Here is a 24,712-nt window from a genome sequence, read left to right as displayed (position 1 = left end):
TAATGTGAAAATTGTGAAATAAATAGAATATCTTTTTCTGTACTGATTATTAGCTGAAATGATACAGTAGAAGATTCAATACAACTCTATAGTAAAAATTAGAATTAATTTCTCATTTAAAAATATATGTGAAAGATATAAAGTAGTTAAATTTAAAAAAAAAACTAAATGATATAAATTCAGCTTTGAAAAACAAACTTTAAGGATACAATGATAAACTGAACTCTGGTGGGAACATAATCCTGGGGTTAACACCCCCAGGCAGGAGTGTACAGGACTCCCCAGTGCAACAACAGACGACCTGCAGGAGTGTTGGTTGATGGTCGGATTCTCCCTAGTTTGAGTGTTTAAAGAGACAGGAGGGTAGAGTTGGGTGGGATTGGGACTCCCTCTGAGTTCTGGGTCCAAGTAGAGATATTACCAGAGGAGCGGCTCCCCAGCATTTATTAAGTGTTTATTCTTTCAGTCTTCCAGTGCCTTCAAAACAAGTGTCACCTGAATCTCCTCTCACACCCAGGCATATCCGTTTTGGTCGTTAATCCTACTACTTTACTTAAAAACAAACTCAAACAAACCTTGCCTTATTGTTCTATCATTCATGCCTGGGGTATTGACACTTGCATTTTGGGGGTGTGTTTCTTTATAACCCTTTACATGATTGTATCTTTGAAATAGATACAATTTCTATTTTGTATCCTACATATGAAATAATTTTAAGTACATTGTTAAAAAGCAAAATTCAACTGAGTAAATTTAAAGATCTCATTGGCTTTATTCAACGATCTATGAATTGGACAGAAGCCCATCTAGTAAAGAGAAAGGAGCTTCAAGGAATTGTACAAAATGGAAGGCTTTTGTAGAAACTGTGGGGCTGAGGCTGATAACAAGAAGGTTATTAGCAAAATAAAAGAAAGGACTGGTTCAGGCCAGGTCATCTTTTGTGGGAAAGGGAATGCAAGAGTCTTCTTATATAGATTCCCTCACTAGTGCTGACCAGGACATTCCTGACTGGTTTATTCCACTCCTGGGAGAGGCTGAAACTGCGGTGAGGTTAGGTATTAAGTCTTGGTGGGGTGTAGCACAAGTGACTCCATTTTGGGCTTATTGTTTCTTTTTAACAGCAGTTTTATAATTGAATCCAACAGATTTGGAATTATCCATTGTTTACAATTTAGTCTTCCTGATTTGTGTCTTCATTATGATGACAAACTAATGGCATTTTCTTAAGGAAGATATTGTGCTTTTATGATATCCATTGTCAAGTGGGATCATCTATCTTATTTGGATCTTGAACAGAAGGGTTTTTTTTTTTTTCTTGAAATGTTGACATTCAAACTTTAAGTTTTCCCTTAGATTTATTCTTATGTTTCCAAAAGTATAACCTTGGATTTTCTGCCTTTAAAAGACTAGAGAATGGTAGAAAGTGTTTGTGAGGGTTCAAGAAGTTACATATAACCTGAGGAACATACACGTTTACCCTCACACAGCATCCTCATGTGCTGCCCCTGCCCCCTCCCCAGAGGCCCCTCAACCCTAGTCACACACACAAGCACACACAAACACACAAGCACACACACAGAGAAAGAATCAATATTACTGATAGGAGTATTCCATATTCTTCATATATTCATGCACGATGAAACCAAGATTGAGGGGATTAAAAATTCCAAAATGTTACCTCTTAGGTCTTTAAAAAGATATTACTCAGATAAATGACATCACATCAGGTTGCCAGAATGTGTTTTCAGTCTTTATGCTTTAGTCACCTGAATGCAAATTTGATTACTTGGGAGCCCTGCTTGATTCCTATATATAACTTGTATAAGTATATGTAAAGAGGGTGTTTGAAGAGCCTACATTTCGCCTGTGTCAACTTCATTCTGGAGATTCTATTTTTTACACAGCACCTCTCAGCTTCTACTATACTGTGTAACTTACTTGTGAAGTTTATTGTCTCTTCCTTATTTCCCCCCACTTGTGAGGAGAGGTCTAGCGAGCTGAAGACAGAAAAGCAGGCATTCCACTTGACAACATGGAGTTTACTGATAATTTTGACAGGACCAGTTTGGGTGGAGGAGTGAGGTTAGAAATCAAATAGAAGTGGGTTGAGTCCTGAATGGGACATGAGGATGTGGACTGTTCATTTGAGAATTTTGTCTGTAAAGAAGAGAAAAGGGGTGCTAGCTAGCAGGAAATATAGATGCAAGATAGGGGGTGTGTTGTTGTCGGGGGGTGGTGAGAGAGAGAGAGAGAGATATTAAGGATGGCAGACCCTTCAACATTTACATTCTGAGACTAGTCTTATTGAGAGGGGTGGATTAACTACACAAGAGTTGTTTAGAAATCTTTGGGAAGAACCTTTGATAGGAGAGGGGATCACTCCTCATTTTAAAAAGGGGGAAAAAGGCAATCTGGCAGATGGAGGGAAGTTTATTGATTCAGTGGTGGGAAGATGAAGGAATTCTAGTCTGATGGTTTTTAGTTTTTACAATGAAGTGTGAGATCCAGTTAAATGATACTTAGGCAGGCCAGGAAACACACTTAGGTTTGGGGAAAGAAATGGCTGTAGTAAATTGTTGTTTTGGTCTCTGGAGGCACATTTATTAGGGAATGTAGTTCATTTGCCAGCACTTGGACATTTGAGGTTTGAAGTCAAATGCTTAAAGTAAAATCAGTCTGTCTGTTGAGTGATTTTCTCCAGCTGTATTCATGCACAGCTGCTCCCGTCCAGAGAAGGCAAGTAATTGAGCTGATCCATGCTTGGGTTTTGCCAGGAGTGAGAGAAGCAAGAGAGACGAGGTTGTTTGTAATGATTATAATGATGGACCTCAGACTCAAATTTAGACAGATTCATCAGAAATATTTTAAAACCCCAATCGTGCAAGTACACTTCCATATTAAGAACTCAGGCTTTAAATCAGACCATCTGTGTTCAAATTCCATTTCCACTCTTTACTGTGACCTTGAGCAGGTTATCTAAGTTTGCCCTAGTTTCCTTCATTTGTAAAGTGGGGATAATGTTGGCACCAAACTCAGAATTATTGTTTGGATTTGAGGTTACACATAGAAAGAGTTTAGAAGAGTACCTGGTACAAATTGAGCACTCAAATAATAGACTATTACTGTAATTAATATTATATACATCCTCACCTAGTGTGTTATCTTTCACTATGTACAGCAAAGAAGAAATATTTCTCTTTCTGTGATTGTCTTATCCAGAGCATTATACCTATTCTTTTTCTCACACTTGTATTTTTAATTAACTCACTCACCTACAATTTTTTTCTCTTATACACCTTTAAAATTGGAATGGAATGATAAATGGCAAAACCCACAAAATCCAGTTTCAAACATAAAATTGGATAGATAAGTAACAAGTAAGTGTGTCTGGCAAAGTGTCAGTTTTTGGATAACCAGGATCCCATCTCAACATCTTTTAATGGAAAAAATGAGACCACTCTAATGAGAACAAATGCGTTTAAAAAGTACCTTCCCCAGAGCAGCCTTTGCCCAGACATTAGTATCTTATCAACGTTACATGTAAATTGCTGTTGGTTCATTGTCTTATATACTGGGCAGTGTTGTGACACAACATTCTTTGTGTTCTATTCATTGGTGTACAATCTTATTTGTGTTTAACTTTCTGTGATTTGTGAGAATACATTATGAATAAGAATAGGTAGAAGCATATGCTACTTATTAACCTTACTGATTTAATATTTCCTCAAAGTCCATAAACTCTAGGGTCATGTGTTATCCCAACTGGGACACTTAAGAGTACGGGGGCACTTTAATAATTATATGTGACAGCAGGTATAAACCAGAACTGTCCTAGGTGTTGAAGGATAATTTTAAAAATTAGGTAATGGAGATCTAATACACAGCACAGTGATTTATAGACACCAATGCTGTATGATAAACTTCAAAGTTGCTAAGAGACTAGACCTTAAATGTTCTTACCACAAAAAAGGAAATGATGATTATGTGATGTGATAGAGGTGTTAGCTAATGCTGCAGTGGTGATCGTATTGCAATATACAAATATATCAAACCAACATGTTGTACGCCTTAAACTTACACAATGTTATATGCCAATTGTATCTCAATTAAAAATAAAAATTTTTTTAATTTTAATAAAATTTAAACTACGTAAAATCTTGACTTGTACAAATACTAAAAGAGCATGTGTCAAAGATTTCATTCAACTCACTAATTAATAAGGGAATGGGTAAGAAGTTATAACAGGTTCCAAGGAGAATACTAAGTACTAGTCTTCAGAGTCAAGTTAGGGATGCTAAAATGAATTAACGATGGATGCAAAGCTGACAAATTGGTCAGTATCCATCAGGAGAATAATCAACTGCATTTGAGTGGACACAATTTGCATTTCTGTGGACAAAATACCATTTGCATTACTATCAGTTTTCTTCATTTTGCAGAGTTTAAAATAGCCCAAAGATAAACTCAGCTACACAGGTGTATCACTCACTAATTTCTGGCCCACATCAAAGGCTTCACCATTTTTCCCCATGCAAGCAAAACTGGTCTGGCTGGGCACCCTAGTTAGTTATATGTTACATATTCTCTCTGTTGTTTGCCTCATGTGATTTGTACTTAACTCCTAATTGATGCTTGGTTAGATTTTTAATTTTTCGTTTTATTCTTGGACAGATTCCTGTGTCTGTTCCCTCTTACAAAGAGGATCTTTAGTAACAAAATTGCAACTTTATTTTATAGTTTATCAAGCTGTACAATGTTAAGTTCTACTCCTCTTTCATATTTGAGATTGGCCAGAACCTAAACTGTCGTTATTTTGGGGGGAAAATGCTTCTTTTATTCTGTTTTGGTTGCCTCCTCTGGGAGGGCTGGAAGCATTTTGGCAGGATGAGCTGACCAATCTGCAGCTGTTCAAATACTTGGAGCCTTTGGATTGAGTGTGGATTTTGCTTTAAAACCCTCCCCCAACTTAAAAAAAAAGAAAGAATGAAAGAAAGAAAATCCAACAGCCAACTGCATCTACTACTTTTTTTTTTTAACTGCTGTTTGGTAAGCTGCAGTTGTACTTTTGTAACGAGAGGCTGTGTTTATTTTCAGCGTTGGCAGTTCTGCCTAATGAATCAACTGGTATTGAATTCACAAAGGGAGGTGCCGCTTCCCTCCTTCCATCTGTTTGCCAAATGTGTGTGTTCCCTCAGCTCCTAGTGGTGGTTTCACTAAAAAGAGCCATTAGCAAGCGGGTGTTCTCATGGAATTCTCAGTCCTCTGTCTGACTGCTTGGCGGTGTTTGTCCCTTGTGGTAGCATAGAGGTTGTTTGCCAAAGCACAACACTTGTGATTCTAGAGAAAGTGTACTTATATTTGTTGTTTCAGTATAAAGTTTGGCTCTGCATTACTCATAGTTTTAGTTTGGTTCTTGAGCCTTGGTTTGGTCCTTGAGCCTGGTTTGGTCCTTCACGATGGGATGCCTATCTCTGAGCAGCAGTGTTGCCATGGGGATTGAAATTACTCCAGAGAAGAGACAAGAGATCAAGTGAATACTGGTAGGCTCTCTTAAAACTGGGAGCCTGTAATGAATTTCTTTCCATTATACTGTATTTTCAGCAAATCCTTCTTTAATTCTTTTTTTTCTTTAATTCTTACTAATAGTAGGGAGGAGGTTGTTTTATTAGCAAAACTTGGAGATTTCTTTTCTATTTTTATTTTGTACTTTCATTCATGTATTAGGAGCCTTTTAGGTCAGCACTTCTCAAACTTGAATGTGCATATGAATCACTTGAGATTTTGATGAGATGAAGATTCTGGTTCAGTACAGTTAGGGGTCTGAGATTCTGCATTTCTGTCAAGCTTTGGGCCACACTATGAACAGTAAAAATATCAGGGCACACAGCTTTGGTGCTTTCTCTGTGGTCTTTGGAGCAATTTAGATAGTCAAAGGGTAGAATGATGATTTGGTTGGTGTTTGGTAGCAAAATATTTGGAAATATTTGCCTTCGCATTGGTGTCAGGAACCCGGTAGAGGAATCAGACAACTTTCCAACTCTTCCAGAGACAGACCTTCACATTGAACATATGTTATTTTGTTTGAGATTTTGGAATTTCCAGGACATTTTACATACCTAATTTCAAATCTAAACTTGAAGTATTTTTCAAAGCAAATTATGAGTTGTTTGGGGGTTCTGTTACCTGTGTACAATAACATCGATTATGTTCTTTTCGCAGTTACATGCCCCACTTCTTGATATATTACATAGGTTTTAAACAATAATTTCCCTGAAATTTGATTGTATGAATATTTTAATATCACTGTCTCTTGTGTACTGTGCAATTTCACTTAGCTTACTAAACAGTTTTATAAAAACTGAGTGTCATCCAAGAAGTCTTTGGAGTACTATTAAATGTTATTACTCTATTCTGACCTAGATAATGGACAGTAAACTATTTTTTAAAAAGGCCACTGACCCACCGAAGAGGTGTTCACACATACACACACACACATACAAAGAAGGAACCTAATGTAAGAACTACATTGATCTGTATTATTACCCTTACCTTATTCCCAAAAACTTCTGATTAGTTTTGGAATTTACAAAAAAAGAGAAAGTATAAAAACTTGCTTCTAAAGTGAAGAATAAGATCATGAGGAAAACTGTTCCAATACCTGTAAAAAATACTGGTTAACCAGGGGAGTCTGAGAGCTGAAAGAGGAGTGTGAAGTTAAAATGACAAAAGAGAAACACATATGTAAGGGGAGTGGAGAATCCAGATACTCATGAAGAGCATATCAGGGAGGAGAAACCATTTTTTTTCTCTACCCTCTTAGGTTCAGTTTCTGGTGGCCTCTGAATTAAACTGACAAAAGGCAAATTAGCAGAGAAAAGAGTTTATTTATGGATGCAATCTGCATACAGTGATGAGTAACTCAAAAAGGAGGTTGGAATTTGGGGCTTATATATTCAATTTAGCAGGGGAAAGGAACTGGAGAGAAAAGGCTCCTATGAGAAGAACCAGTAGGTTTCTTTAGGAAAGATATGTGTTTCTTTAGGAGAACAAACATGAGATAAGAAAGTTTGTGATAATGTTTGTTTGTGCAGGTGCTAGTGGTTTTTCTGTCTTCTTCATAGCCCTGAAACTCTCCTAAGAGGATTTATGGTAGCCTCACTTCCAAGAAGATGCTACTTTTAAGTCAGATAAAGGGAGCTCTGACAAGGCTTCTTTCTGCATTTGTTGACTCTCAGATGTCTTCAGCTTAAGATAAGCTTTGTACCGACTCTAGGTTTCTGAGTGAGTCCCCATGGGGAAAAAGGGCAAATTTACACTGAAGAAAGAAAGACTCAAGGTTAAAGAGGGGGAAGACTCAGTAGATTGTGAGGTGGAGATGTTATTCACAGTTAAACTATTTCTCTGTTCTTTGGAAATCTGATTAGGACTTCTAAAGTTTAGCACCTCTTCAGAGCACTTCTGCTCTCAGAGGATTTATTCTGAATGAGCATCTATATCTACCGAACATGAGTAGAATTATTCTGGAGCCTACACTGATCTGGCTACATCAAGGCTGAGGTTCCAGGGTCCATGACAGTCACATTTTATATCTAGGTTTTAATCTTTAGCTGTAATGCTTTTTGAAATAGATAAAGCAAATTATTTCATCTATAGTTTCATGATATAATTGCTCAAATAAAAATCTATTGTTTCAAATATTAAGTAATAACTGGGCATCAGGTTTCTGAGTGATCCATCGGGGGATAATTTTGCATGTATCTTAAAAATGTGAATAAAAATCCTATTTACATATTTTCTGTGTGACAGTTATTATTTTATACATTCCTTTATTTAAATATATTACTATTTTTTTCCAGTCATCAAACACAGACAACCTGTTGGGATCATCCTAAAATGACTGAACTCTTTCAATCTCTTGGTGAGTGTTATTTTAGTTAATCGTAATGAATTAACCTAAACAACTGAGAGTTGTATATTCTTAAATGGACACTAGTCACCATCTTTCCTTACGTGGCATGTTATGTTTAAAGGATCATGTCATGGGCATGTGAAAGCAGTTGAATTTCTAAGGTCAATGCAATAAACAGATTTTACCTTTCTTCTTAAGAGAATGCAGGGTTTGAAATGGTGTGAGCCAAAGAAGGTTGATTTTAAAAGTAGTGTAATTTGTTTTACCTCTCTCATATTGAGTCGTCTTAAACTTCAGCTTTGAGTGAAAACAAAAACAATTAGAGTACAGCAGCCTCTAATCCACTGCTTTAAATGTGCTTTTCACTCACTTTATATTTAGTAAATATTATTAAATTAGCTTGCCTAGTTTCATTTTGTCTAAGTTGTCATTAAAAGCTAAATTCATTTTAATATAAAAATACATGAAAACACGTGAAATGAGAATTAGGACCTTGTAGATTTCTAGTAGAATGTGACTTTGAACTGATTATTTAGCTGCTTCCCTTAGGTCATTCCAGTGGCTTTGAAAGAGTTTTCTTTTGGGGGGGGCTAAGTTGCTGCTGGAGAGGGAGAGTGGCACCCCAAAGCTCTCATGCCCACTCCCATTTCAGCAAGGAGGGGGCACTCCTTTTCATCTCCTTAAATATCAGGCTTCTGTGTGAGCTTCTGTTTGGGTAGGTGAGGACAGCTGCAAAGGTTATCAAGCAAGAGAAAAGCCACTGGATTGTTTAGTTGGTAAAACGAAGGGGCCAATGTTGATGATTTCTGAGTTTTCTTCTAACTCTTCTAGTCTCTCATACAGATACTCTGTCTTTAAGGAGACAGAGAAAGAAATTCCAGTGTCTTTTCTTTCTCAACTTGATGCTAAATCTTTAAGATTTTTTTAAAATTAGTATAAAATTGACATATGACATTATATTAGTTTCAGGTGTACAATGTAATTGTTTGTTATTTGTATATATGTGAAATGATCACCACAGTTAAGTCTAATTAACATCCATCATCAAACATAGTTACATATCTTTTTTTCTTGTGATGAGAACTTTTAAGATCTACTCTTCTAGCAACTTTTAAATATACAATACAGTATTATTAACTGGAGTTAATCTATTGTTTCTAAAGATTTGAGTATTGATTATAGTATAATTTTAACCAGATTGATAAAAGGGCAGAAGAAGCAAATAGATCAGGACAGAAGGAGCATAGAAATAAGACTAGCTTTGTGAGTAGTGAGATGGACAGCCTAGTTGACAGAAAACTGATTGTCCTTGGGGAAAATGCCCTGGAGGAGGATCCCTCTTAGCTGTAGAGAAGGCAGGGCCCTCAGCCTACAGTGGGATGTATTTATTAGGCCATGGAAAGTCAACAGGCTGTGTTTCCTTTTCCTCATTTCCCTCTGTTTCCTATTTGAAAATGCTTTCTTGAAATCGGTGTAGCACTGCTTTGGAAAGTATCTCACCATGGTGCTAATGAACATTTAATTATTTTCTTAAATGTTGTAGATTTTAGGAATAGACCTTTTCATGTGAACAGACATAATACTTTTCCATCACTGAAGTAAACAAATATATTCTTGCCATGCAATGTAAGTTAAATCATAAGCATGCTTTTGAATGTGTTCCATTTTCCATTTCAGCTGACCTGAATAATGTACGTTTCTCTGCCTACCGTACAGCCATCAAAATCCGAAGACTACAAAAAGCACTATGTTGTGAGTTTATTCTGCCAAAGTTAATCACTCTGTTATTTGGATTGCCTTTCTTGTTTTTTTTTTTTTTAAGACAAAGATAAATGAAGAGGGTGATGTGTTTGTGGAGTTAATCTGATTTTCAGTGTACTTCACTCAAGGAGTTGGCTGTGTTTCTGTGAATGCCTTATTATTTGCCCCATCAGCATGCGTGCAGTAGTAAAATCAATGAACATATGCCATTCTCAGTTGGAGAACGAAATTAACCAAAATACAGGAGTCACATTAAAAGCTTTTTCAAAAATTATGCTGCCACCCAATTTAAAAGGATTAAATCAAGGAATCAAAGTAGTAGATCATTGCCTTTTTAGTACTTTGGATTCATTTGGAAGTGTAGGATTCCAAACAGTTTGAATCAATGCAATCATATGATAAAGAAACACTGAAAAATGGCATTCCTGATCCAAATTTGAACTGGTACCTAGAATATTAGATAAAGGGCTCTGTGTTCATTTAAACATGTCTTGAGACATTTAATGTTGTCAACATGAACTTTAACCTGTAGAGAGTATGTTCAGAGTGATAGTCTGTGATAGTTTTACTAAAGGATTATGCCTTTCCCCATAATCTAAATTTAAGTATATATATGAATGCTTGTAATAGAGTATAGATTTAAGCTGTCTGCATTCTACTTGTGGTTGCAGTTTTAATGATAGAGTCTACTCAAAGAACATTTAGGCTTTGTCAGGTAGTTAATATGGAAAGTAACATTTGCCTATACGTTTACAACAGCATAATTTGAATAATTCCAAATAGTCTTGTTTGCTGCCTTTTGTTAACAGTTGTTGTACGTCTAGGCTGTTCAGTGAAGCTTTGCAGAATACCCTTAGAAAAATGATATATTAAGGTTAAAGACGTGCTCTGTTAAGTCAGTAGAAATTAGAAGTACATTTTAAGCTGGTCACATGAGGAGAGCTGAGGAAAGAGAAGTGTAGAATCATTCCGAGAAAATATAGTAATGCAAAGCTTTAGAATAAGAAAAACAAGCTACGTGTGGAAGAGCTGTCTGAAGGGCTGAAGAACACCTCCAGATTAGGCGATGGACGAGAGGCTGAGATGGCCTGGAAGCCCATAATCCTCAGAGACCCAAAGATCATTGGCAGGTTGTAGTGGTCACAGCAAGTATGGCAGAATGACCAGTCCCAAAATATAAAGCCAGCACACTCTGGCTAGTGATCTGTATGTTGAGCCATAAGGGAATAGGAAGTGAATTAGGAGCACTCAGAAGGGATTTCAGTGAGCTCAGTCGGGCCAGGGTGACAGCAGTTTTGAAAGAGGCTCAGCTGCATGTCCAGAATCCAGCTGACAGACCTGGAAGGGCTTCTCAGGCCTGATGAGCTATAAAATGAGGACAAATGACTCAGCCACAAAATCTCCATTGATGGGAGACTGCTTTTATCACTGTGAACATGGGCCCAGTTTTTAGTAATACTTCTGGGCAGATAAACATATTAACGCATTTGCTGTTTTCTTCTGTGGGTTTTTTCGAGTCCTAAAGAAAAAACTCCATCCTTCAGCTCATCCCTCCAAACCAGAGGGGAGCAGAAGAGAGATGCCTCCCACCTCTAAACTAAACGACATTTAGTAACGCACACTTAGAAATATGCTGGGTTGTGTTCGATTGTAAACGTTCGCGGTGATGTCCTTAGGGCCACCTGGCTACCACTTTCCCCGCTGCCTCCTGACCCCACTGCCCTCCTAGCGGGGCCTTGGCACCACTGATCCAGCTACCTGTTTATGATTAATCTGCTTCCTCCTCTCCCATCCTTTCTGTTTACTCGAAGTGCCCTGACCCTTCTTCCTCTGCAATCGTCTGTAACCCTTTAGTCCTCCCCAATTCTGTTAAAAATTTACTTCTTTTGGAAACATTTACAAGCTAATCCCACCTGCCTCCAGTTTTTCCAGAACTTTATGATGGCCTGTAACGACTTTTTCTCCCATCAGCACCTCTTGCGTGGCTTTGTGTGACAGATAATGTGAGGAGGATTGCCCCATCTGTGTTGACACCTGCCTTAGGTCAACGGTTGCCTCTCATTTCATGTAAATCTCCCCCCAGCACAGTGTCCTAACAAAGAGGGCACACTGTTTTTACTGTCATTGTTCATTTATGTATTGGACTCCAAGACTGTGCAAGAGATAAAACAATATAAAAAGACTTGGTTCCCACACTCAAGGAACGTAAATTCGGAGATAGCACGTTACACGTGGACACAACCCCCCTGCTTACAACAGATCCTGCTGCCCTCGGCACAGAACGGCCTTTGCCTTGGCCGGTCTCTCCATTCACCTCGTTCACCACAGCCCCCGGTGGGCTCTCACAGTTCTAGTGGACATTGAAATGGCGACCTCTGTATTTTGTTCCTCTTGCCTGAAGAGCTCCTGTCTTAGCTCTTTGTGGCTGGCGCGTTCTTTTCCTTTTTAGGTCCTAGTTTAACTCACCCATCTCTAATGAGTCTTTCTTGGCTACTCTACTCCAAACTAGGTCACTCCTGATTTTCCATGTCATAGATTCCGTTCTTTCCTTATGTGGCACTTGTCATAATATTTCATATTCTGTGTATTTACTTACTTACCATCTGTCTCTCCAAATGAGCTAAGCTTTCATGTGAGGGCTGAGTCTGCTTTCTTCTCCACTTCAGGCCTCATACAATCTCTGGCACAGAGCAGTCTCCTAGGACACAAGTGAATGATTTTTTATTTTTTATAAATTTATTTATTCATTTATTTATTTTTGGCTGCGTTGGGTCTTCGTTGCTACGCACGGGCTTTCTCTAGTTGCAGCAAGCGGGGGCTACTCTTTGTTGCAGTGCACGGGCTTCTCATTGCGGTGGCTTCTCTTTGTTGTGGAGCACGGGCTCTAGGTGCACGGGCTTCAGTAGTTGTGGCACGCAGGCTCAGTAGTTGTGGCTTGCGGGCTTTAGAGCACAGGCTCAGTAGTTGTGGCACACGGGCTTAGTTGCCCTGCGGCACGTGGGATCCTTCTGGACCAGGGATCGAACCCATGTCCCCTGCGTTGGCAAGCGGATTCTTAACCACTGTGCCACCAAGGAAGTCCCCATGAGTAAATGCTTTGAGTTTGAAAATTATCGGAGTACTCCAGGAAATATGTATAGGATTTATAGCAGCACTTATTAATAGTAACATTTGTTTCATTTTGGCATATTCATAAATATGATATACAGCAGCAAAAATAAATAAACTAGTAATCAGCATCAACATGGTTGAATCTTAGAATTATAAAGTTGCGTGAAAAAAATCAAGTAGCAGAAGAAATTTGTACAATTTGATTTCATTTATTTATATAGTTCAAAACCAGGCAGAACTAAGTGCTCTGTTATTTAGGGACACATATATACTTTCAGAAATTAAAAGTGAAATACAAAGATTAGTGGTTCTCCCTGTGATTGTGAGGGGATGTAATTAAGGAGATTTTTCCAACGAGCTTCCAACATACAGTGATAGCCTGTTTCTATAGCTGTGTAATGAATTAATGGGAGCTTGTTCTATTATTTTTCTTTAGACCACACATATGTATTATACATATTCTTTTGTGTTTTGATTTAAAAACTTTATGTGCTAGGCAGCAACAGAGAAGTCAAAGGGAAATACTGGCAGAGATTCCCTTCATTGTGAAGAGTAAGGCAAAGCTTCCTTGAGTAGGAAGCATATCAGCCAGGATCTAAAAGCCACACAGGATTTAGGCACATGGCTGTAATCAAGGGTAAGAAGGAAGGGAGTTATATTCATGAGAATCAAAGGCTTGGATGGAGTTCAGGGAACATCATGTAATAATGGAGTCTAAATGGAGTAGCTTATGAGCTAGTTTGTCCAGTATTCTGAAATGTCCTTAAAATCGGTTTAGGTCCAGTTTCAAGGTCTTTTTTTTTTTTGAGCTGGTTATTTTATTTATTTTTTTTTTTTAAGTGGGCATCGCTTTTTTTAAAATTATTTATTTATTTATTTAATTTTGGCTGTGTTGGGTCTTCGTTTCTGTGCGAGGGCTTTTCTTTCTAGTTGCGGCAAGCGGGGGCCACTCTTCATCGTGGTGCGTGGGCCTCTCACTATCGCGGCCTCTCTCGTTGCGGAGCACAGGCTCCAGACGTGCAAGCTCAGTAGTTGTGGCTCACGGGCCCAGTTTCTCCGCGGCACGTGGGATCTTCCCAGACCAGGGCTCGAACCCGTGTCCCCTGCATTGGCAGGCAGATTCTCAACCACCGCGCCACCAAGGAAGCCCCAAGGTCATTTTTTTTTTTTAAAAGAAATTCACATTCTTTTATTTATTTATTTATTTATTTATTTATTTATTTATTTATGACTGTGTTGAGTCTTCGTTTCTGTGCGAGGGCTTTCTCTAGTTGCGGCAAGTGGGGACCACTCTTCATCGTGGTGCGCGGGCCTCTCACCATCGTGGCCTCTCTTGTTGCGGAGCACAGGCTCCAGACGCGCAGGCTCAGTAATTGTGGCTCACGGGCCCAGTTGCTCCGCGGCATGTGGGATCCTCCCAGACCAGGGCTCGAACCCGTGTCCCCCGCATCGGCAGGCAGACTCCCAACCACTGCGCCACCAGGGAAGCCCCCCAAGGTCATTTTTAATGAAATCTTCTCTGATTCCCTCAGTTTTTTGTTCCTCAGGCTCTCACAATGTTGTGTTTAATGTTTGGATATTTTCTTTATAGATTGGGGTGCTATAGAACAGTTTTCTGTTTTGTGTAAGTTAGGACATAGGGCCAGTCGTGGATGTATGCGTTAGACAATATCTAAGATCAAAGGACCAAGGGAAGAGAGGACAAGTAAAGAGTTCAGGTGAAAGGTGATGGAGGCTGAGCATAGGAGGGGAGATGAGGGCATGGATTTGTAAGGAGGAAGGAGAGCTAATAATCGGGGGGATTTGGTACTTGATAGACTGCAGAGTGTGCAAGAAGGAGAGTGGTAGGATATCTTGCGATTTGCAGACTCATGGTCTGTGTAGTAACAGCATTACTGGATTTCTGCATAACAAAAAGGCAAGACCTTTATTTGGACATATTAAGGTGGAGATTCCTGAAGACGCTAATATAGCTCTGGTTGGGAACAAAGCAGCGGGAATGTGGATCAGGTATTCAAGCAGGAGATCAGGATGAGAAAACAGAACCTGGAGTCATCCAGAGAGAAGTAATAACTGTAGTAATGAAAGTGAATGAGAGCATCAGGTTTATAGAGGGAAAGGGCAGACATGAGACCTTGAGTGCCAATGACTTTTCTGAGCTGTCCGGGGAAGAGGAGATAGGAAATGTGCTAAGAAGGGACAGTCAGACAGAGAGGAGGAGAGTCATAGAAGCCCAAGGTCGGATGCTAAACAGTGTGTGTTTTTGCAGAACAGGAGAATGATGATCCAATTCCATTCAACCCCCTTTGCCTCATTGTGGGCTTAAAGAAAAGCCTGAAAGTTGGTAGAAAGTGATTCTGCTATTTGTTTCATTTGCTGCATGACTGAGCTGTCATTTGTCTCCCTTTGAAAAGAGAAAAATTGTAATTTTCTGTGACTTAAATGTAGTCAGTCTTTAAAGGTACCTAAATGTGACACACTTCAGGGAGATGTATTCCTGGCTTAAGCACGAAGGCAAAGTGTCAGAGTAAATCACTAAAAATTGAAGACATGATAGTCTGTGGGATGTGGCAAATTACTGTCACAGCTACAAAGTGTATCACAAAGGAGGCTTTTCCAGCAGAAATACAAGAACAGCCTGATTCAGGAAATGGTCTTTTTGGAATTTGGTCTTTTGTCACCTTTAGGCCATGTAGGGATGTAATAGTGCTGTGTTGCTGGGATAATTAGTGTTGAAATTCAGAAAACTTAGAGCATTTTGGCAGTATTTGAATATGTTTCTTTATATCTGTGAGGAATTATAGTTCTGTGGCCACTGTCATTTGTTAAGCACTTCTCTTTGTCAAGTACTGTGAAGAATGAATTTGAATTTTACTCCTGCCCTCTGGAAGTTTATAATTGAAAATAGTGTACAGTGCCAAGAAATGAGGTAAAAATGACAATGAAAATTCCAGATGGTTCTTTTTTTTTTTTTTTCTGACACCATCTCGAACTCACGTGAAGCTTACACAGGTTACTTTTGTAATTAGCTGAAATTTTACCAGTGATGTATTTGACATCTAAAGGAAATGGACTGATCTTTTGTCCAGACTTGTGTGTTCTATATTTGTGTCTTTCTCTCTTTTAAAAAAAATGACTTCTCTGTTGAGTTGTTTTAAAAATAATTTTAATCTGCATAATTTTAAAGCAGTTCTTTTCCATTGTAGATAACTTGGGGGGAAAAAATCATTCTGTGGTATTTAAGCAGCTAGACACATTTCATAAATGTCTTTAAAAAATTCAAAATTAGTGGTTATTCAGTGGTTAAAAATAGAAGAATACAAAGGAAGCTATTTGTTCATTTTACTTAACTGTCAAAAGATGTCATACTTTTGAGGGAACAGTTGTGTATCATGCAAAGAGAAAGTAGTTGTTTATATATTAAAAAAGTTTTCCCAAGTTTATTTTTTTAACGTTAAAAAGTTAAGTATGGAGGGCTTGCTTCCCTGGTGGCGCAGTGGTTGAGAATCTGCCTGCTAATGCAGGGGACACGAGTTCGAGCTCTGGTCTGGGAAGATCCCACATGCCGCAGAGCAGCTGGGCCCCTGAGCCACAATTACTGAGCCTGCGCGTCTGGAGCCTGTGCTCCGCAACAAGAGAGGCCGCGATAGTGAGAGGCCCGCGCACCGCGATGAAGAGTGGCCCCTGCTTGCCACAACTAGAGAAAGCCCTCGCACAGAAACGAAGACCCAACACAGCCATAAATAAATAAATCAATAAATCAATAAATCAATTAAAAAAAAGAAAAAAAAGTTAAGTATGGAGATGGGGAAGAATTTTATAAAGCAGTCATTTCCATGAGCAGACCTTAAGTTCATGTGGTTCTGTAATTTTCCAAACCTACATGTTTAGATTTAGAAGAGTCATCTCCACACTCAGTAAATGTATAGATACATGGCAGTTTGATAATCTAATATGTTTTCCTGTTTTCAGTTAGCTAATGAAGGACTCAAAGTTGATTGAAAGGAAAGATTATGTAATGTTCTTCTCTTTGTCTAAACTCTTCCTCCTGGCCTTGGAGGGCGCCCCCTAGGCCAACATGGCCTGCCCCCTGAGCTCCGTGCGTTTACCTCACGGTAACTATGTGCCACCCATGTGTGACCACACACCATCCACACTGCCATCATCGGTTCTCAGAGCTGCCTAGACTTCCTTGAATTCTTGTCTTTTTTCAAGCAGTTCTCTCTTCCTGGAATTCTTTCCTTGCTTTATATGGATCTCTTGTATCTTAGCTATTTTTTAAGGTCCATTTCAAATCCCACCTTCCCAGGGAGCTTTTTCTATTCTCCTTCCACTTCCCTAGCAGTAATAGTTCTCATAGAAATTTATGTCTTCTTCTTTTAGGGCATTTCCACCCCTTTTAGTGAAGTTATCAGTATGCTTATCCTGCTTCTCAGACTGGCCATCTTCGAGAGCAGGGCTCCACTTTATCCTTATGTGCCCACCGTGCATAGTCTAGCACCAGCCATGCCCACTGTAGAGGTTCTGTCCATGAAGGGTAAGGAATGGGAGCAAATACATGAAGAGCCGTGGATGGGTGGACCTGTACTGTGAACCTCCTATAATCCTACCTAGCTACAAGTTGCCTATGTGCCAAAGGATCATGGGAAGCAACCCAGGTTAGAGCCAGATTTTGAGGGACTTACAGACCAGGCTTGATTCAGTAGGTGGTGGAGAACTATTATTTTTCTCCAAACCTGTTTTATTAACAGAATATCTTCAGTGAACTTTGTATCTCATGATGTACATGTGGAGAAACTGTTTAAGAATGATCAGTTACACAGTGGTATAAAGGATGAATGAGAGAGTGGTGAGCTGGCTGCTCTCAAAAGTTAGGAGAAAGAGCAATGTCGTATTTTAGATGTTCTACCGTTAGGATTAGACTTAGAGATTTATGCTTTCCTACATTTAAAAGTACAAAGAAGCTGAAGAGAGGAAAGCCAGAAAAGTAAAGTAGGAAAAATTTATATTCCAAAGAGTGAAAAGTGAGGTCATATTGAAAAGTGGCAGAGTTTAGATTCAAAAGCATAAACATAAGAGATGTGGATAAAAGAAGAGTTTAGAGATGTAAGAATGGAAATGCTATTTATTTCTTTAAAAATTGAAATTAGCTAAAAAGGATAGATTCTTAAATTGAAGAATCAAGCTAAAAACTCAGGACTGGCAGTGGTTTTGTTTCAGTGTTGTTCTATAATGTAATGACTGTGCATATTCCTTTTTCTCACCTGATTAGTGGATCTCTTAGAGTTGAATACAACAAATGAAGTTTTCAAACAGCACAAGCTGAACCAAAACGATCAGCTTCTTAGTGTTCCAGATGTCGTCAACTGCCTGACAACAATTTATGATGGCCTTGAACAAATGCATAAAAATCTGGTCAACGTTCCTCTCTGTGTCGATATGTGTCTCAACTGGCTACTCAATGTATATGATACGTAAGTGCATTTTTTCCCATTAAAATACAGTCATTGGGTGAAATATGTTGATAGTGCAAAATGTCTAAATTTTTAAAGCGAATTTTTAAGAAAATACTTTCTTTCAAAGTCCTTTTCCCAGTGGAAATATTTATGTTAATTGTTGAAAAGGAACGACTTTCCAAAAATTGAGCTCTTAACCAACAATAGAACAAAAAAGAATGTCCATCTATGATTTTAAGATTTTGCTTCAATTTATAAAGCCTGTCAAATTTGTAGTGTTTTTAGTCACCATGCTAGGGGAAACCTAATGGAAAGAAGTCCGATTTCCTTCCTCCATAATGTTTTATAATATTTCTTTTTTCAAAAGACAAAATTTTGTAGTTATTGTTATTAATTTTAAAATTTGTTGGCTCGTAATAATCCACTCTGCATTTCTTGTATGACAACTTGAGAGCAATTTGGCAATTAAAAGGATTTAATTTCTCTTTTGGTATTAGCTTTATTTATTACAGTGGTGGTTATGTGTATATATGGTGTTTTTTTTTTAATTTTTTTAATTTATTTATTTAATGTATTTATTTATTTTTGGCTGTGCTGGGTCTTCGGTTCGTGCGAGGGCTTTCTCTAGTTGCGGCAAGTGGGGGCCACTCTTCATCGCGGTGCGGGGACCGCTCTTCATCGCGGTGCGCGGGCCTTTCACTATCGCGGCCCCTCCCGTTGCGGGGCACAGGCTCCAGACGCGCAGGCTCAGCAGCTGTGGCTCACGGGCCCAGCCGCTCCGTGGCATGTGGGATCTTCCCAGACCAGGGCTCGAACCCGTGTCTCCTGCATTAGCAGGCAGATTCTCAACCACTGCGCCACCAGGGAAGCCCCATATATGGTGTTTTAAATAATTTATACTATAGGACACTCCAATATCTGTAATTTAATTAGATGCTCACTGTTACATAAAGAGCATTCCCAGCTTTCAGCAAAACTCATTTGCCATTAATTTGGCTTTTTAAAATGTGACAATGCGTTTGTAAAATAATCAATTCTAGAAGGACCTGCTGTGGGCTGACATTTCTGAAACATTAAGAATTATTCATTCTTCTGGTAGGGGGTTAAAGTATGCAAAGATGAAATAAGAAAATTAGAACTGTTGTTTTTCTGTCAGACTCTAAATTTTATTTTCTGTTAATTAGCTGTATGAAAATTTGTGCTTATCAGTTTTTTATTGATTTAGAAAGAAGATGGATGATAGTTCATAAATGCACGCATGGTTTAGCAGCTGACTGATTCTGTATAAGAAGTAAATGATAGATACAAGAGCTTTCAAGAGCTTTCAGTTAATTAAAACTTCATTTATTCTTTTGATTAGAAAAGTCTTTTATCTTTCAATACTGACAAATATCATAACAATGTCTTTTTTAAAAATAATCAAATAGCCATTGTGTGCCTGAGGCTCTTAATAAACTTACTGAAGAACAGATAGCATGGATCTCTGTTACCATGATGAATGTGGGCTTTACTATCTCCCTGTGTGATATCTTTCAGTACATTTCATTTTAACGCAAATTTTTGTACTCCTAGGGTAAAATATGGCTGTTAACATTAATTCACTGTTAAGTTGATCTTCAATTTTTTAACCCTCTAAGAGACATTTTCTATAGTAAATTCACTAAAATAACCGGTCAATTAGGTGTTTTAACTACAAAGCCTATAACTTAATTTTATGTCCCAGGAAGAATGCTAAAGTCATGGGATACTTAGTTAAGGACTTCATTAAGCTCTATGGAGTATGGTAGAGCCAGAGGTGTGTATTTTGAGCCATGTTTTAAGGAAGAACTGGAGAAGATGTTAAATCACCCTGCTTCGGCATTATCTGTGGCTCTAGCACTCTACTTGGGCTGCCTTAACAAAGTGTCACAGACTAGTTGGCTTAAACAACAGAAATTTATTTCTCATAGTCCTGGAGACCGGAAGTCCAAAGTCAAGATGTCAGCAGGGTTGGTTTCTTCTGAGGCCTCTCTCCTTGGCTTATAGATGGCTGTCTTCTCCCTGTGTTCCCACATGGTCTTTCTTCTGTGTGTGTCTGTGTCCTAATGTTCTATAAGAACACCAGTCATATTGGATTAGTCCCCACCCTAATGACTTCATTTCAACTTAATTACCTATTTAAAGACTTTCTCCATATATAGTTGCATCCTGAGGTACTGGGAGTTAGGACTTCAACACATGAATTTTAGGTGGATGTAACTCAGCCCATAACACATCCATATGCTGTTTTCGCTGGACAGCCCAAAGGGAATAGTGCCACTTAGTTGGGAAGGAAGCAGTATGTGAAACATCGTAATTCATATTCTAGGGAGTTAAATGTTGGCATATTTTCACTTTCTACCATCAAATGTGAACACATGAGAAATGCAACACAGAGATACTGTTTCTTATTTAGAAAGACAGTATCTTGAAATTTTCCTTTTTAAAGGACAAAAAGCTTTTAGGATTTATCTCCCTTCCATGCCAAAGAAATATAGCAAAGACCATGCTAGGTTAGGACAGTGTCCGTTCAGTCGAGTTTTCCACCTTGGAGAGGAATATCATGAATTAACCTAAGGAAGAAGTACAGTTACTCATATGATGGTAGTCTCAGAGGGGCAGAGTTGATTACCTAAATTTCTGTAGCAACTATGATTTATTCCTTTATCCAAACAAGTTATTAACTGTTTTCAAGTCATTAGTTTCCTTTGAGAATCTGATGGAATTATGATCTACTCCATCCAATGCATCAGGATGTTATGGACCCCTAAGAAGTCTCTGAACCTTGGAAGTGGTACCATGATCTAACCCGTCCATTCATTCAGTTAATCTGACATTCATCTATTAACCATATATTTTTTACTGCATTGCTTTGTGCAGTATTTTTTACTGCACTGCTTTGGTTGCAGCCAGACCTGGTATTTTCAGCCCTTGAAATATATTCAACCAGCTCTTGAAATAATGAGTGATGCACACACAGGAGATCCTAGAATTCTAGAAGCAGCAGGACTTTGAGGATCTTCCATTCTGCCCTCTTCATTTTACTGATTGAGAAATTGACCCAGTGAGATAAGACAACTTATCCATAGCCACCTACTGCATATTAGTAGTAGATATGGAACTGTATTCAGCTTTTTTGATAATCACTTGATTATTCCTACCATACTGCCATATCTAAGAAAGATAGTACTTTATAAATTATATTGTTTACTATTTCTTTCAGCTTTTAACATGTACCCAACTCCTAATATTCTGAATTGTCTGAAAAGATAGTCTATTTTCTTCTGTTGTAGAGGACAAGAATCCAAATTTTTGGTTCTGGTTGCTTTAAAACTTGGCAGCAGCTTAACTTTTGGCATCTCAATTTCTCATCTGAAAAATTGAGATAAAAATATCTGCTCTGCTTCACATACATAAGTGATTGTGAAGGGCAAATGAACTAATAAATATATAGAAAGGACTTTATAAACTATAAAGATAAAATTGATTCCATTTATAAGTTCACAGCCTCTCTCAGTCTTCATCTTCCTGGGCTAAAAAGTCTTAATTCCACAATCTTCCTTCTAAATTTAGTGGAAATTAAATTTGTTTAAATCAAGATTTAAAGCGGTAGTCTGGATTTCTTGGTTTAAATATTTTTGTCCCTGCAGAGAATATTAACCTCATTTGATACAATGTTAAGTCATTTTTCCCACTATTCCAAGGTGGATATAATTTTATTTATAAGGTACATATCTTTCTGGTTGAATTAATTTCAAGAGTTACTTATGAAAACTATCAGGGAATCAAATACTTAAATATTGTGTTATGTCACTCACTATAAATTTCATTGACTCCCTCTTACCTTTCAAATTCTGATATCTTATTTAACATCAAAGCCCTCTATCATCTGGCTCCCTATAACCTGGACAACTTTCGCAACCATTTACTCTTGATGCAAGTTCTCACTGTACCTGATGAATCCTGCCTCTGGTGCTCACATCCCCTTCCTCTGTCCCCTTGTCTGGGCTTTTCCTATGATAATCTGCTTTCGCTTAGTCAGGACAGTCCAGCTGTGTCGTGCCTTCAGTGTCTGATTTTAGACTTATCTTCTCTATCAAATGTTGTGAGACTAATAACTACTCAGACTAACCACCAGTCATTCATGACTAGTCAGCCACAATTACCTCATTTATGTCCATGCGTAAGATTGGTCTAATATTTTCTTATGATTCTCTAGTTGTTTCCTTGTCTCACCTCTCCAGCTAGTCATGGGTAGGAATCATGTCTTACACTTTTCTCTTGGTCCCCGTGGAACATAGACCAATGCTGGGATCACAGTAAGCCTTCATAATCGTTGATGGTGCCATGAATGGATGGTTGACATTTTGACATTTTCACTAGTCTTCCTGATGATGTTCCTTTCTGGTGTTGTCACCAAAGACTGGAGATCAGCCTCCAATACGTACCAGTTTGATCTTTTTTTCCCTTAAAGGATTACTTAGTCCTTAGCCACAGTCATGTACTAGTCTATTTGCACAGCCTTTTGTTATTTTCTTCAAGTCTATTGTCTGATTGTGTACAGAGAATAAAATTTCCTGATTTTTGGAGGGAAGAAAACATAGTCTATTTTCGTGTGATAATTAGGAAACACCTAAAAAATATGAAGTAGAAACACACTTCACAGCATGGCTCAGTTGAAGGTTAATTTGGAACTAGTATTTCTATAATTGTGGGACACTGGAATGAGTATATAAACTTTAGGTCTCTGCTTATAATGGCTATATTTATTTTAAAATTTAAGTATTAGTTATTTTATAGGTCAATTCTGAATGTTGTACACGTACATAGCAAGGGTTCAATATGTTTGTTGGGTATGATTTAGTATAGATTATAAACTCTAGGCTATTGAGGGACTATTTTGAAAATACATTTTACCAATCCCTAAGCATGTTTTCCTTTTTTATTTATTTCATACTTTATATGTCATTGTATGTTTACAGAAACTTAATTGAGTATTTATAATTTGAGAATGAAAGATATCAATTAGTCGTAATAGTAAAAATATCAACAAGCCAGAATTAAATACAGTTTGACAATAAGGATACTTAAAATTAAAGTTACATGGTACAAATATTTATATGTTTTTAAATAGTATGAATTACTAAATTTTAAGTATTCATGTAATTATGTAAACATTTAGTTATAGGTTTTGAATGTGTTGTACTTGTGTATTGAAAACATACCATAAGAAAATTAACAGTAAAAACTGAAACTGAAAACTGATCCTGTTTATATGAAATAATAAAGATAGAAATCTTTATATCTTGATTATTTTCTGGACTGTGTGTTATTTCATAGCAAGGATCATGGATTAATTTTTGTAGCTTCTGCATTTCCCTTTCCCCAGCCCCAGGATCTAGTACAGTGTGACATTTGGTAAACAACTCATTTATTCTTTGATAAAAGAATAAATATAACTCTATGCTTTTAAAGATAAAATTATTCTTCCAGTCAAACTATAAGTGAAATTGAAATGGTCTCTCATTGGCATAATATGAAGCTATTTTCTAGTGTTAATTAATTAATATGTTTTGTATTTAATTATAATTTGATACTTCCCCAAATAAAGATTGCACACCTGTGTGTTTAAGATCATTGACTATTATAATTGCAGTAGTAATTTATAGAAACTGCATTGACAGATCAAAATCAATGAAGATGAGAAGTTTTTAAGTATTCAACAAGTTATAAGCCCTCAACCTATAGTTAATTTTCCAGTCAGTTTCCTTACATCTGTTTTTAGATATATCATTATACCTTTCTTGCTGTATTGTCATGCATATTATATATATCTCTAGCTATTATTTTGAATCTTGCATTTATAATTATTAACAGATTTTAATTCATAGTGTTTATAAAAATGAAATATTTTTAGCTTTATAATTAGCATTTTCATTTTACTTTCTTTTGTTCTTCCTAGTTCATATGTTGTACGTAAAGTGACTTAAGGCTGTATATTCTTCCAGACTAAGTCAAATATACTATTAAAATATGTCATGAACTTATGGTATGGGTTTAACATTAATTAATAAAAGTGAATAGAAAGTTGCATTTTTATTTATTTATTTATTTATGGCTGTGTTGGGTCTTCGCCTCCGTGCGAGGGCCCTCCCTAGCTGCGGCAAGTGGGGGCCACTCTTCATCGCGGTGCGCAGGCCTCTCACCATCGCGGCCTCTCTTGTTGCGGAGCACAGGCTCCAGACGCGCAGGCTCAGTAATTGTGGCTCACGGGCCCAGTTGCTCCGTGGCATGTGGGATCCTCCCAGACCAGGGCTCGAACCTGTGTCCCCTGCATTGGCAGGCAGATTCTCAACCACTGCGCCACCAGGGAAGCCCGAAAGTTGCATTTTTAAGATGCAATTTTTTTTTCCGTTTAGCCTCAAGGAAATAGATATTCAGAAATAATTAGCATACT

General features: G+C 37.8%; 1 protein-coding gene across 8 annotated transcripts in view; it reads left to right on the top strand.

Annotated features, from left to right (window-relative positions):
• Nucleotides 1-24,712, top strand: part of UTRN (utrophin) — a 506,643-nt gene that overhangs the window by 419,365 nt on the left and 62,566 nt on the right. For all 8 annotated transcript variants that reach the window (XM_057528183.1, XM_057528180.1, XM_057528182.1 and 5 more), the window contains 3 exons: nt 7,857-7,918; nt 9,587-9,661; nt 18,054-18,255. In XM_057528183.1, the coding sequence (XP_057384166.1) occupies nt 7,857-7,918; nt 9,587-9,661; nt 18,054-18,255 (339 nt within the window). The remainder of the gene's footprint in view (nt 1-7,856; nt 7,919-9,586; nt 9,662-18,053; nt 18,256-24,712) is intronic.

The sequence above is a fragment of the Balaenoptera acutorostrata genome, chromosome 14 (assembly GCF_949987535.1).
Source record: "Balaenoptera acutorostrata chromosome 14, mBalAcu1.1, whole genome shotgun sequence".
In the NCBI taxonomy this organism is placed as follows: Eukaryota; Metazoa; Chordata; class Mammalia; order Artiodactyla; family Balaenopteridae; genus Balaenoptera; species Balaenoptera acutorostrata.
Note: the sequence above shows the minus strand (reverse complement) of the source record. Positions and strands in the feature narration are given on the sequence as shown.